This window comes from Danio rerio, chromosome 16, assembly GCF_049306965.1.
Source record: "Danio rerio strain Tuebingen ecotype United States chromosome 16, GRCz12tu, whole genome shotgun sequence".
Taxonomy (NCBI): domain Eukaryota; kingdom Metazoa; phylum Chordata; class Actinopteri; order Cypriniformes; family Danionidae; genus Danio; species Danio rerio.
In genome coordinates, this window is record NC_133191.1 from 38,350,511 (window position 1) to 38,366,620 (window position 16,110).

Here is a 16,110-nt window from a genome sequence, read left to right on the forward strand (position 1 = left end):
GATAGACAAATGCAGTACGAGGACAAAAATCCACACTGGAAAACAAATTGAGGACATGCACAATGTCTGTTTTTCTGCGTTTCTGAGCCTGAGAGCAAAGGTCTAAAGCACATCCTAAAGGCAAATTCAGAGAGTTCGTGTATTTGACTCGCTGTTCCAGGAAAAAGACCAGGATGACACAGACATGGGCACACAGCTCCATTTACCCTTGTTATGCTCTCAGACTTGATGGAGGGGAAAAAAATGTTCTGCTTGAAATGATAAACACATTTTCACATACTCTTTTGGTTTAAATGAACACTCCAAAAAATAAAAACTCAATAACATTTATATCCAAAAATGTGTGCTCTATTTTTTCTTTCTATGAAACACAATAGCAGAATCATTTGAATTATGCCCTATTAAAGTCCACCGTAACATACTGTATAGGGATTCTTAAAAAATACATAAATAAATAAAAATAAAATAAAAAAAAGCATCATAAAAATACACCATATGACGAACAAAAGGGGCAGTTCACACAAAGATTAAAATTCTGCTATTTTTACTCTGCCTTGTTCCAAACCTTTTTGAATTTCCTTCTTTTGTTAAACAAAAAGAAATATTAAAAATGATGCATAATGTTGTCAATGGCTGCTGGTTTGCAATATCCTTCAAAACATCTTGTTTTATATATTCAACTGAAAAAAGAAACTCATAAACATTTAGAAGCACTTGAGGGCAAGTAAATGTTAATTGTCGTTTTTGGGTGAACTGCTAAATTTCAGCTGAAGGACTGGCTGCAAATTTGGCCTGAAGGGAAACAAATTTAATTGGTAAGAGATAATTAAACTTGATTGTAATTGGTCAGTTGCAACATTCCAAGGTGTGCTATTCTCTGATAACAACAGTTTAGTTTAGTAGACATGCTCTCTTGTTTTATAAAAAATCAGTTTCTGACATCTCGCATCTGTTAAATTTGTGGATTGTACTGAAAATGAAATAAGAGGATATCAGTATTAGTACTGCACATTTATTGGATTTCCCGGATCGTTTTGTCACCTGTAATGGATTATAAATGATTATACAACAGTTCATATTGGTTATCAAATCTGATTTCTAACCATCTTACATTTTATGTGTCACCAGAATGGGAAATGGGGTAGTTTCGACTTCAAATTTTGGCAGTGTGAGCACCAAGATGGCATTTTAGAGCTCATAAACAACCTTATCTTATCAGCTGATTCATACAGCTGACTCTGATGTACAGTTGAAGTCAGAATTTTTCTCAAACAATGGATAACAAAGCAAGAAATATTTTACAGTATTTGCTCTAATATTTTTTCATCTGGAGAAAGTCTTATTTGTTTTATGTAGGCTAGAATAAAAGCAGTTTTGATTAAAAAATAAAATAAAATAAAAAACATTTTAAGGTCAATATTATTAGCCCCCTTAAGCAATATAAATGTTTGGATTGTCTAAAGAAACCACTGTTAAACAATGGCTTGCCTAAATACCATAACTTGTCTAATTAACCAAATTAACCTAGTTAAGTCTTTAAATTGCACTTTATGAATTGGAAAAAACATATACAAAGGAGGCTAATAGTCCAGGACAGGAGGGCTAAAAATTCTGATGTCTACTATATTTCTATGCAGTGAGTGGTTAAGCATGATGATACAGCTAACAGTCCAACAGTTCAACCCTGGCTCATTCTGAAAACGTACCTCTATATACATTTCTGGAGACTGTCAAATACGTCCCAGGAGCTAAGTTTTTTTTTTTTGTAGTTTTATTTTCGAAAATCCACCAGAGGTCAATGTGTACACTTTTTGAGATTTCAAATTTCCCTTACAAGTGCCTTTCGCGCCTACTGTCTTCATGTAAATCCACCAGAGACCGCTGTCGACTGACTGACTAAATGACTGACTGACTGACCAATCGACTGACCCACCCTCGTCCTTTCCTAAACCCAACCAACAGTTTTAAAAAGCAATCCAGAAGACGAATGTAATTCACAAAAATGTATTTTTTGGCTTCTGTTTTTGTCTTTCCCGCTTTCTTGAACCGTTCTTCACTGGACTCAAACCGAGTAGTCGTGTGTGTAATTCTGTGTGAATTGACCATATTAGAAGCAGGATAATGTGTATATCCAATCAGTTGTTATCACAAACTAAACACTTACAGAGTTAACTTCACATTGTCAGGATATATTCAGCAAAAAAAAAAAAAAACTGGATGGACACATCATTCATCACATAGTGTATTCAATGTTGATAGTGAAACAACTTATCGTAAGACTTTAGATGACGTGAATATTGACTTCATGCACTATATATGCAGTGATGCAGAATATGTATGATTCACTTCTACATCTTTATGGACCCTAAACAGCTGCATACAGATTTGGAATGACATGGGGATTTGCATTTTTGGATAAACATTTCCTGTCTTTCTGCTTATCCAAACTCTTCCTGAAAAATGACACGAGAGCTGGATTTGAGAAGCAGGGAAATGAATGAAAGGAGGCATGTGAGAGTGCAAAAGAGAAACTGCAGGACAAGCTAAACAGAGTCAGCAGGAAGTGTGAAGAAGAGACGGAAACTGGGACAAAAGAAACACACAAAGCATCTACTGGTAAGTACACATAAATGTGTTGAATTTAATTACAGGCGACAGCCAAGGTTGTCGAACTTTCATTGCCATAAAAGATTGTTCGATAGGTTTCAAAGCATACTCGAATCGAGCTTTAAATTATCCCTCTTGTTGGGCCAGTTTTAGCAAACTGGCCTTGACGTGGCCCCCGCTGGGACTGTGCCACAGCTCTAGTTTCGCCATTGATCAGGACAGCCTGCCATCTTCCAGACCCAAAGTGTGATTTAGTGTGCTGACTCCAACCGTGAGAAAACTACGCTGAGAAAGAGCAAGCTCATCATCTCATCAGATGCACAAACTAGTATGGCATTCGTTCGTCCACTGGTTCTCAAATATAGAAGCAATATGCACACTTTTTTCCTGTAAGATGAAAGACTAAACATCTGCACTATTATTAGAGAAAGAGTGCATAACAGTGTATCATTAGCAATCATGCTTTACAAGAAGCTCTGACACACCTGGAGAAAGTGATCTGCTAGCATTTCCTTTCACTTTTTATTTTAAATAATGTCACATAACATGTATAATAGAAGCTAAAATGGTTGTCCTTCCACGGTTCGGTGCGTCCTGTGATCCGTGGTTCAAAATATGCATTATTAATATTAGGGATGCAATGGTTCTAGGTAAAAAAAAAATAAAAATTTCGTCCTGCTGTCCTCCCATGGTTCGGTGCATCCTGCGATCCGTGGTTCAGAATATGCATTATTAATATTGGTTTGTTAATAAAAACAAGTGCAACAAAGCAGTTCTGCCTTTGTATGCATCTGATTACCTTTCATGCTCATTGCACGTGCGAAGACCTGTCCAATCACTTTTTAGTATGTAAATCTGTTGTTGACATCACATTTCCTCATGTGTCGGTATGTGTGTGGAGTTTCTGTGGGTTTCAGCTTGGCATGTGAAGAAGATATACAGTGCAAATGCGCAGGTGAGGCCAAATCACAGCACATCGCCATCAGAGTTTCAACAGAAACTTAAACATAACGAATGCCTTTTTTGTTGTTTTAGCAAAGATAGCCTAGATCAGTGATCACTAACAGGCGGATCGAGGTCTGTGTCCAGACCCAGAGGCATCCATATGGACGCCGACATACAGCAGGTCTGTTACTTTACTCCTGTTTCTGCTGGTTGTTCTTCTGCACCCAATCACTCCTGCTATTTACCCTGTTTACCCGATGTCTGCTAAGAACCGTTTTCTTCTCGATGTACTGTTCCCGCTGAATTAAGAGAGAAGAGCCGAACACTCTTTCTTTGCTTAAGTTTGTCTCCCCTGACGGCCCGCACTCACATTACATTCGGGCCTGCATTGAAGGCGCAGCTGTGGTGCAGTGAGGAGTTTGCGTCTTAAATAAACTACGACAGTTTGCGTTCATTGAACAGTAAGAATAATTAATAAACACATATGAAACAGTCCCTTAAAAAAAATCACTTCTTGCTTTCAGCTTTTTTTCAGGCTTAGGCGCGTTTTGCACTCACACACAAGCATACCGCGCCAAAGCCCAAATGAACCACGCTCAGGCACACCTCTTCCGACCGGGCCACAGACTTCTCAAACCATCCTGGAAACGGGCGTGGCACGGTTCGGATAGCATAGTGTGAGTAGGCCCTAAGTGAAAAGTGGTTTAAATCCAACTTTTCTATATTTTACTTTTTTTTAATAGGGCGAGCACCTACCGTGCATAGGCCCTATTGGATTTGCTCCGTTTCTTCTTCTCTAAAATGAATATAGTTTTTGAAGGTCTAAACATTCTCGAAAACTCACAAAACTTTGCACACAAAAAAATTGTGTTTGTTATAGGTTTTGAAAGTGGGTGTGGCAAAATATCGCCACCTATGCACATTTGACGGAGTGGTCCCCACGCTACGTTTTACGCACATGTACGAAAATTGGCACACACATCAAACATGCCAATACCAACAAAAACGTCTCTTGGGGTGAAATCTCAAACCCAACAGGAAGTCAGATATTTATACTATATCTTCCTCTGCAAAAAAAAAAGTTACGTTTCCAGGTGTTGTATTTTAACGAACTTCTCCAAGATTTTATCAGATTAACACTAAAGATGGGCATTGTCATCTACAGGTCAATGTTAAATTGCAAAGATTTAGAGTTTTCGTCGAAGGGTGTGTCCATGGTGGCTTCGGAAAATGTGATGTTTTGCTATGATCACGAAGTTGTTATAACTCAGACATGCTTTGTCTGCTTTGCCCCAAAATCCACATGTTTAATGAGTCATGTCCTGAACACGTTTACATGCCACTATTCAAGTTCAGTTATAGTGTCACCTGCTGGAGACAGGAAACAATATGTTTTACACTGTAACAAACTCCAAATTCTCTAAACTCCAAAAAACAAATTCTTTCAGTCTAATCCAAAGCCCTTTGTAATGTTAAATTGTAAAGATCTAGAGTTTTCAATGAAGAGTGTGCCCATGGTGGACTGACAAATTTTAGTATATCATCATGGAGAAGGACGTATTTATAACGCAGCCACACAATGTCTGATCTGCCTGAAAATTCACGTTCGATGAGATTCCTCTTCTAAAGACATCTACGAGCAAATATTGAGTCACAGTCATAGCACCACCTGCTGACAAGATAAAGTTTGGCATAAATCGGTGATTTTCTCAGGTTTATTTTATATTTATCAGCTTAAACTATTATTGTACACTATTCTTGGTGATCCTGAGGCCACCGAGCAGCGAGCCGTGGTGCGAGCTCCCTTTCATCGCTGCTTGCAGCTTTAATTATTTCATTGAAATCATCCAAATTAAAAGCAGAAAAGTTTGGAGTGCCACAAGGATCTGTATTAGGCCCTTTCTGGTTTTCAATATATTTGCTTACAATTTGGCATTAAAAAAATGAGGTTAGTTTCACTGTTATGCTATATATTAGCTACATGTTTCATCAAAGACCACAATAAATATCAAAATTAACAAAGTTAATGGTATTAATGATTTAAAAGAATGGATGAGCAGTACGTTTTTCTTTCAAATTCTCATTGAACCAAAAATCTGTATACCAAAATCTTTTAGGATACAGTTTGGATTTAGACTCCTCATACTTCATCCTCCAAAAAATAAAAAAATAAAAAAAATAAAATGAAATAAAACAGCCATCCAACTATGGAACATGTTGTCTGTTTCTGACACAGAAAGCTAGTTCATGCATTCATGGCATCCTGGTTGTCCTGAATCTTCAAAAAAAAAAAAAGCTAAAGTTAGTCTAGAATGCAGCTGCTATTGTTCTCACCAGGTCAGGGAAATATGATCATATCACCCCAGTTTCGTCTTTTCTACAGTAGCTGCCTGTTAAGTTTCATACGAAGCACAGTATCTAATTAACGCTGTATTAACTGTCCACATAAGTTCTCTGGCAACAGGAAGCTCTTGGGAAGAAAATTTGCATTTAACTTTACTTTTGGCCACAATGATGTCCACTCCTCTGACATGTTTACACACAACTGACTCCATCCATTGATTGAGCGATTACAGTTCTTTAGATCAAACATCAAACATCAAAAGCTACAAATTTTAATCTGGTGTTACCATCTGTTTGCCAAAATTTAAGTGTATTACTAAAAAAAAACAAAGTTAATGGTAAAACATTAATTATTACTGACCCAACTGCATTCCACAAACAGACAAAGAACAATGGGGTCACACTAGCCAACCACATTTCTTGGTTTTCACAAAAAAAAAAAAAAAAATCAAAACTCAAAGCAACACTGAATCAACCATGTAGACACACAAACAAAACAAATTCCCCCTATTGTCATGTCCCCTCCACCTTCACATCTTGTTGACTGGCGGGAGGACCATTATTTACACATGAAGGCCACATCTTTGCACCGGCATGTGAAAGTTAATTAGGTTGGAGAGATTGACAGTTCTCGATAAAGTGAACACTACTCAACTTAATTGCTTTCTGACAGCTGCGCATAGTTTGCAGAAAGGAGAAATTGAATTTATGGATGAAGCCCCCTGAGCCTGGCCACTCTCACCTCTACAGCCGCCTGCAACCCAATGGTGGACCAACAATTAACACCAATCGATTGGCTTGGGGGGGGCGTGAACCAGCTGTCATTCCATAAGCAATGATTGTGTCTCATACGTAATGGTACAGTAGAGAAATTAGGTTACTAGTCGAGTAAGATGTGTCAACACTATTGACTTTGTCTATGTCGTGGGTTTGTCTATCCCTCCAGCACTAACCTACATTCATGCTGAGATCAATGCTAATTAAAAAGCGCAGGGGGCATGACTAATAAGACACTAGTGTTCATCATTGGTTGTGCAATGCTATTTGTTGTGAGGAAAAGAGATGTCTGTGTACACTAATGTTGCTGGAGCACTGATATACTATCTTAATGTCAAAGTGATTTTATAGGCACGCAGTTAAAAACCAGTTTACCAACCCTGCAAATGAGATTACATCCACTGTCAGTCAAATTGTTATTTTGTGGAACACTTTACTAAGCAATTAGCATAGAATCTTTTTTAAACTGAAATTGCACATATCTGCCCAGCCACAATGTTCTAAAACTGATTTGACCACCACAAACTACACCACCTGACAAAAGTCTTGCCGCAAAGCCCAGTTGTAAGAGTAACAAATAATAACTTGACTTCTAGTTAATCATTTGGAAAAGTGGCAGAAGGTAGATTTTTCCAATGAATCATCTGTTGAACTGCATCTCAATCATAACAAATACCCAAGATTCTTACAGAAATCAGTCAAGTTTGGTATAGGAAAAATTATGGTTTGGGTTACATTCAGTATGGGGGGCTTGCAAGAGAACTGCAGAACTAATGGCAACATCAACAGCCTGAGGTATCAAGACATTTGTGCTGCCCATTACATTACAAACCACAGGAGGAGGCAAACTGTTCAGCAGGATAGCACTCCTTCTCATACTTCAGCCTCCACATTAAAGCTCCTGAAAGCAAAGAAGGTCAAGGTGCTCCAGGATTGGCCAGCCCAGTCACCAGATATGAACATTATTGAACATGTCTGGGGTAAGATGAGGGAGTCATTGAAGATGAATCCAAAGAATCTTGATGAACTCTGGGAGTCCTGCAAGAACGCTTTCTTTGCCATGCCAGATGATTTTATTAATAAGTTATTTGAGTCATTGCAGATATGTATGGATGCGGTCATCCAAGCTAATGGGAGTCACGCAAAATATTAATTATTTTTCCACTGCACCATGACTTTATATTATATACTGTACATTATCATATTTTATTTCGGTTAAAAAATTGTAATCTAGAGGTCTTTGCCTTTAAGCGACTTCTGATACCAAATGATCAACTAGATATGATGATCAACTTTTGTCCATTAGTGTAGTGTCCAGTAGAAAGTTTGCTCCAGCTTTATTTAACTAATGACAATCTTAGACTAGTGATTGAAAAGTTTTAACTAGTCAAATACCTGTTTGGACCAACTAGTAAGCAAATTAGACTAACTGATGACCAATTTGTACCTACTAATGACTCTCTCAGGTCATCTAAATACTAATTTAGACTTTATATTGACACATTAACAACTAATGACTCACTTGGGCCAGTTAATAACAAGTTTGGAAAAATTTACAACTACTGTGAACAAACTAATCATCATCTTAGAACAACCAATGGCCAACTTTCACCTATTGGCTAATTATGGATGTGCTGCGCTGCTGATATGGCAACAATAAATCCACTTGTTGTTGAATAAAGGAAAAAGCCACTAAAACGCCATTAGATTTTTTGTATGCTTATATGTAAATGTATGTTTTTGTTTTAATTTAATAAATAATGTATTTTCTATTTAGGCTACTTACATTTATATTCGGGCTAGTAGGGTCATCATGGTACAGTACCATATATTCCACAGCATTTACACTGGACCCTTCAAATGGATTGACTACCCTCATCTAATAACCAACACTGGAATCTTTTATTTAATAAATAAAACACTTAAAGGTCCTGCAAAGTGCTTTGAAATGTGTATTTTTTGAAAAATGAAGACACAGTGATCAGAGTAGCCCCTCACCCTTTTTCCAAAACCATCCAATAGCGTTTGTTTTTATCAAAGCTCTGCCAGTGAGAGTAGTTCAAATCAAGCACATATAGCAATAGTGTCTCGAAGGTGATGGGACATGTCAGATAATATAGAGCATTTGATTGGTCTGAAGATTTAATGAAAAACTAAAGTATGATGTGACGTCCAAAAATAATCAATCCATTTAGGCAAACTTCAAACTTTGGATGGTTATTCTTTATTATTGCAACTTTAATCACTGTTTTGGAGCACACTAGCTTATATATATATATATATATATATAAGATGATAGATAGATAGATAGATAGACAGACAGACAGACAGACAGACAGACAGACAGACAGACAGACAGACAGACAGACAGACAGACAGACAGACAGACAGATAGATAGATAGATAGATAGATAGATAGATAGATAGATAGATAGATAGATAGATAGATAGACAGATAGATAGATTTAAGACTTACATTGCCCAACTAACAAGTTTGTGTTTAATAGATGTCTAATAGACGTTTAAACGTAGACAGTTTGGCAAAACAAAATTAAACAAAGTTAAACAGATGTCTAAGAATAGACCAAAACTAGACTAGTCATAAAATAGACAGATTAGACAGACTTTACATGTGTACTCATTCATTTCTGTTTATTTGATGACTAGTCTAGTTTTGGCCTATTCTTAGACGTCTATTAGATGTTCCAAATTTTGCCTTGTTTTAGCCAAGATGACTGTTTAGAAGTCTATTAGACATCTATTACACATCTTTTTTAAAACAAGCTGGGTCTAATGCTAGCATCTAAACAAACTTTCTTTTAATTTCACAGGGACTTTGAACTTGTCAATTTTTTCTGCATCTATCATCAATCACTGTCAGAAAGCAAGAATAACTTACAAACATCCTGTACTGTGTAATCAACCAGAAATGCTCCCTGATTTGTTATGTTGCTCACCTGGTACTCATTTGGCCAGAAAGTGCTGACTGCCAGTTCCACCTGATGCCACTGTCGTCCGCGGGAGCCAGAGACGTTCCACACCGGAATGCCAAGCGGCCCGCCGTTGACCCGCACATAAACCCGCAGCGCCCCCGGGCTGTGGCCGTCTCTGCTGTACAGGAAGTAGCTGAACTGCACACAGTGTGTGTCGTTTTCACTTAACGTCTGCAGCAAAAGCTGAGCCCTCTGCCCCGCTGCATGCTGGGAGGAGTTGACCATCATGTAGGAGCCTTGAGGAAGAAGAAAACACAGCGAGAGGGAAGAATCAGCCAAAGGTCAGCACCGTCACATGCAAACACACACATTCAAACATTGAAATGAACATAAATAGTTATAATAGTTTTTTAAATACACTGTAAAAAAATCACCATTTAACAAAATTACTTGAAAAGACTTAAATTACAGAACATACTTACAAAATTAATTAAATTACAGTTCATTACATACAGTGATTACTGGCATTATTGCTAATTATTACAGCAATTATACAGATTATTGCTTTCATTTTACAAATTATAACTGTAAATATACATTATTATATTACATTTTATTTTAATTTATGTGATTTTAAAGATTATAACTGTACTGTAATTATACAGGTTATTAATGCAAGTATACAAATTTATTATTGTGATGATGATGATTATTACTGTAATTATGCAGGTTATTACAGTAGATTTACACATTAATTAATGTGATTATACAGATTAAATCATGTAATTATGCTTGAAACCTCAAAATATTCTATAAATTTTTCCACTTTTAATATGCATTTAAATCAGAACTTTTTTTTTGTTTGAATGATTAAAAAAAGCTTAGGCGAAGCAGTGGCGCAGTTGGTAGTGCTGTTTCCTCACAGCAAGAAGGTTGCTGGGTCGCTGGTTAGAGCCTCGGCTCAGTTGCCGTTTCTATGTGGAGTTTGCATGTTCTCCCTGCGTTCACATGGGTTTCCTCCGGGTGCTCCGGTTTCCCCCACAGTGCAAAGACATGCAGTACAGGTGAACTGGGGAGGCTAAATTGTCCGTAGTGTAAGAGTGTGTGTGTGTGTGTGTGCGTGTGTGTGTGTGTGTGTGTGTGTGTGTGTGTGTGTGTGTGTGTGTGTGTGTGTGTGTGTGTGTGTGTGTGTGTAAATGTGTGCTGATTCAGATTGTTCCAGCTCATTTGTTTTAACTTAAATGATTCATTTGAAAAACAGACTCATCTCTAAAGAGTCATTTGGTCATTTTCATACTGGTTTTGATTCACTGTAACGTAAATATAGCTGTAGCTAAGTGACTTTGCCGACCACCTTTCCTCACAGTGCGACCCACTAATGGGTCACAACCCACAGTTTGAAAACCCCTGTTCTAGATCACATGACTTCAGATAGCATTCAAAATAGCACACAGGGTCACATTTTTGTTATCATTTTAATGTATTTTTGTCTTTTGTAAAGGTTAATATCAACTCTGCACTCTGTAACATAATTGTTGTTTAATGTCAAAACTAAAAAATAAGAAAGTCAAACAGGATTTGACTGGAATAAACAGTAAGCAACAAAAAAAAACTGAATTTTAACTGTGTTTGGTCATTAAATATTTTAGAGTTGCATTAATATATACATGCGATATGATAAATATAGCAAAGAACTGAAAGGAAGGATATGAAATGTTTTCAGTGAATAAGAAAACATTTCATATCTTCTGTTGTTACAAACATTTGTGGGGAGCTTTAGAGCATATTAGAGCGTGTCTGCTTAAAGAAACAGGCACATATACACTAAGCTCTGAGAGAATAAAAGAGACTGAGGGGGAAATAAATATCCAGCTTCTCCACGGAGCATATCTGTTGTATTACAGCTTCCTCGGAAACTTCTGTGTAGTTTTCCCCGTTCCTATTTCTCAAAAGCCCTTGTTTGTCTATTTGTCTCTTTCCGCAGAGTATCTCTCCCTTCAGTGAGTTCACAAAGGATGACAATTTTGGCATTACTCTCTCAATGCTGAGCATACAGAGAGAGAGAGGGGGGAGAGAGAAAGAGAGAGATACAACACGCAGCACGGAATACTAAAATGTCTTTCATGCTCTTTTTAGCCTCCAGGCTCTCTGTTTCATGAGGAGTGTGACAATTGCAATATTTCTCCGCACAAAGACTGGAATTTGTGAGGTGTTGGTATAGCAACAGGCACAGATACTCAAAACAGGTGAATACACGGGTGATTCTTCAATTAGAGGAGCTGTTCTGTTACCAAGGATGATTTTAAAGCAAAGCAGATATTCTAGGTAGTCTAAAAATGACAATAAACATGATTAAAATAGCTCAGAATACAACAATTATTTCATAAAGATTGTAATGGCTATTGCATGCCTATTGTACAGATGAAGACAAAATTATTAGCCTGGGGAATTCGAATCATTAGCAAATAAATAAAATTAAATAAAATTAAATAAAAAAAAAGGTTTTTTTTTTCTTATGGAGAAAGTTAACTTAGTTTGGCTTAAATAAAAGTTATTATATAGAACATTCTGTCTGGTTCTTGAAGCTGATTGGCTAATAGCAGTGCAATATTCTGCAAATAACAGCATCCGTCCAGCCTCTTAACCCTTTACCCTTGTGTATTACTCCACCCACATACAGCAACAAGCAGAGGACACTCTACAGCAGGCGTGACCAACCCTGTTCCTGGAGATCGACCTTCCAGCACATCACACCTACCTGTAATTATCAAGTGCTGTTCAGGTCCAAATTAATCTGTTTCAGGTGTGTTTGATCAGGGTTGGAGCTGAACTTTGCAGGAAGGTCAATCTCCAGGAACAGGGTTGAGCACCACTGCTCTACAGTTTGACAAATATTGCTACTGTTGGACAACATATTTTTAAGGCGTTTTTAGTCAAGCATGTAGTTGTTTTGATTGCAACTATGCAGTTTATTTATAATGGTAGTGCCTATTTTTAAATATTTATACTTTTGGAGACACAGTCACCAGCCTGTCATTAAGCACAGCAAAGATGGTTGAAGTTGTCCATCCACAAGATGGCGACAGAGACCACATAATAAGCCCTTAGAGGAGAAAAACTACACGTAATTTCTAACTATAGCTGATCAAATCATTACTAAACTGGTAAGCAATACTTGTAAACTAGTAAAAAAAAAAATACTTGTTAAATCATTTTTTTTAAAAATGGTAAATAATAGTAAAATGAAGATTAGAGTACTTAAATGTTTTGTTTTCCCTCAAGTAGTTCTAACCCTTTATGAGTTTAAGAAGATATTTTAAATGTTAGAAACCATGTACCATTGACACCCATGGTAGGAAAAGCAAATACCATGGAAGACAACTGTTGTAGCCTTCAAACATTTTTCAAAATAATGGAAAAAAAAGAAACTCTAACAACATATCACTTGTGACAAATGAAGGTTAAATAAATGATTATATAATTTTCAGCTTTGGGTAAAGTATGACTGACTTTTAATACTTCAAATAACCATGTTACTTGTTTCTTATTATCTGTTTGCAAAATATACCTGCAATGTATGTCGTAAACGAGTTTCTATACCAAATCTTTTTAGTGCAGGCAAAGAAAGTCGTAAGATCAGAGACGCCACTAAACTTAATTTTTTATTTTTTTTTTACATGATCAACGAGAAGCCAGAAAGTTCAAATTTTTTCCAACATTTGCCCCAGAAATTGAGAAATCCTGTATCATCACACTATCACGTATGTCAAAAATCCATGATCAGTATATGCAGTAATGTCCTGATAAATAAAAACCAAGATTTCATATCACCAAACATGCCCTTAATCTCACATGCAAGCACACAAGAGAACATTCGGCTGGCTTGTTATTAATCAACATGACGTTCTGTTTGCACACAAAGGACGGTGGGACATTAAGGTTATTGGCTCCATCTGCAAGTTGAGGCTAAGTGAATAATTACAGATGAACCACCAATATGCATACATGTACACATGAGGAAGACCCTATAGCTATAAATTTTCAGTCCTGATTCTAATCAGGACATGGACATGCCAACCCAAACACCCTTCAAGCGTCAGTCTGCTTATCAAACAAAACGCTGCCTTCTGCCCCGGCTTCTGGAAGACAATCATCAGTCTATCTGAAGGTCTTTGTGTTGTTGACTCGCTTGAAAAATACGAGAAAGGACCAGACTGTCCTTCCTGGTTGCCTTGGTATCAAAGGAGCTTTAATATGGTCTGACGGAGCTCAAAAGAGAAGGACATCAAGCATTCATTAAAAAAAAGCTGTTTTCGTAAGCTGAAGGTTAACAGCTGCGAGCTACAGTACTTTTAAGACTTTACAGTCAAGTTGAAATGCAATGAACGTCTGACACAGAAATCCACTAGTGGTGTTGTTCTTGACTCTTTCATCTACAGTATCGTTTAGAGAATAATAACAACTTATTAAATATAAACTGACCATGAAAAACATATTCTTATATCTAAGCCACTGTACGAATGATATCATAGATAGTAAATAAAATTTTAAATGGCATGAGCACATTTCAAGCTAAATATATGATCAATCTAGGGATTGGGCCAAAACCGAAAATAAAATGTAACCAGAGCACCCGGAGGAAACCCATTTGAACACAGGTAGAACAAACTCAACACAGAATTTGCAACTGGTCAAGCCGGGTCTCGAACCAGCGAGCCACCGTACTGCCATGGTTTATTATTTCGTTAAATGATGCACTTTTGTAAGACTTTTGGCGACGCAGTGGCGCAGTAAGTAGTGCTGTCGCCTCACAGCAAGAAGGTTGCTGGTTCGAGCCTCGGCTGGGTCAGTTGGCATTTCTGTGTGGAGTTTACATTTACATTTAGTCATTTAGCAGATGCTTTTATCCAAAGCGACTTACAAATGAGGACAAGGACGCAATTTACACAACTACAGTATAAGAGCAACAATGAATAAGTGCTGTAGGCAAGTTTCAGGTGTGTAAAGTCTAAGAAGGAAAGCATTAGTATTTTTATTTTTATTTTTTTTGTAGTTAGTTGAGTAGTCAGAGAGGTAGTTGCATATTAGTAAGGAAAGTGGAGACTAAATAGTTGAAATTTTAGTCGCTTTTTAAAGACAGCGAGTGACTCTGCCGTTCTGATGCAGTTAGGGAGTTCATTCCACCAACTGGGCAGATTGAAGTTTCAATGTTCTCCCTGCGTTTGTGTAGGTTTCCTACGGGTGCTACGGTTTCCCCCTACAGTCCAGAGACATATGGTATAGGAGAATTAGGTAGGCTAAGTTGTCCGTAGTGTATGAGTGTGAATGAGTGTGTGTGGATGTTTCCCAGAGATGGGTTGCAGATGTAAGGGTATCTGCTGCGTAAAAACGTACTGGATAAGTTGGCGGTTTATTCCGCTGTGGCGACCCCAAGATTAATAAAGCTGGACAAAGCTGGAAAGAAAATGAATGAGTGAATAAATGAATGAATGAATGTAAGACCTTTTACATTTAATTAAATAAGGTATATCAGTGGTACGGGACCTATGGCTCGCAAGGCACATGTAGCTCTTTGACCAAAAATATATGGCTCTCCGGCTGTCTCACTTAAAAAAAAAAAAAAAATATTATAACTGTCAATAGAAATCAGTTTCCTATTGAAAATACAATAAGAGTTCCTTTTTTATTGTAAATTTTTTATAGCAAAATGAATAAGAACTCAATTGATAATGAAAGGACGTTTCAAGCAATGCGCGTGTGCGGTGCTGTGAATATACCTGAATTGCGACACCAATAAAGGGCAAACAACTTTTCTATGGTAAACTTGCACACACTGTAGATGCAAACAACATTCATGAGTGGTAATGCCAAAATACTAAATATCTAGTAAAATATTATTTACTGTCATCATGGCACATATTAAATAAATGTGTTATTAGAAATTAGTTAAAACTATTATGTTTAAAAATGTTGAAAAATTATTATCTCCTTTAAACATACATCGGGGGAAAAACTAATATATTCCAATGGCTCTTTGTTGAAAAAAGGTTCCCGACCCCTGACTTTTTACTCAGCAGCTATAAAAAAGTACAATCATGTATCCCAATTACAATGGACCACAAAAGCAGTCTTCTTGCTTCAGCTTCTTTTGTGCAAGTACATTTATGCCAATAGTCAAAAGTACATTGCTAAGCCAAAATATTAATTATTCTTTCGTCGCAAAAATTATTGGAAAATAAGTAAAAAAAAAGATAGCTGTGTTGCTTGTAAATTGTCTACAGTAAATATATAAAAAATATTTTTTATTAGTAATATGCAATGCTAAACATTTCATTTAGACAAATTTAAATGTAATTTACTCAATATTTAGATTTTTTTCTACTCTCAGATTGTAGATGTTTAAATAGTTGCATCTCCATCAAATAGTATCCTGTCATTTTCTAATAAACCTAATCAATGGAGAGGCGCAAGTTTACAGCGGTTGCCATGACAGCACAGTGATGCT

The 16,110-nt window shown here is 36.9% G+C and overlaps 1 protein-coding gene across 29 annotated transcripts in view; it reads right to left on the bottom strand.

The window, feature by feature from the left end:
* The window catches only part of ptprub (protein tyrosine phosphatase receptor type Ub), a 442,833-nt gene that overhangs the window by 206,765 nt on the left and 219,958 nt on the right, over positions 1-16,110 (bottom strand). For all 29 annotated transcript variants that reach the window (XM_009292423.5, XM_073924678.1, XM_073924674.1 and 26 more), the window contains 1 exon segment: positions 9,630-9,901. In XM_009292423.5, coding sequence (XP_009290698.2) covers positions 9,630-9,901 — 272 coding nt within the window.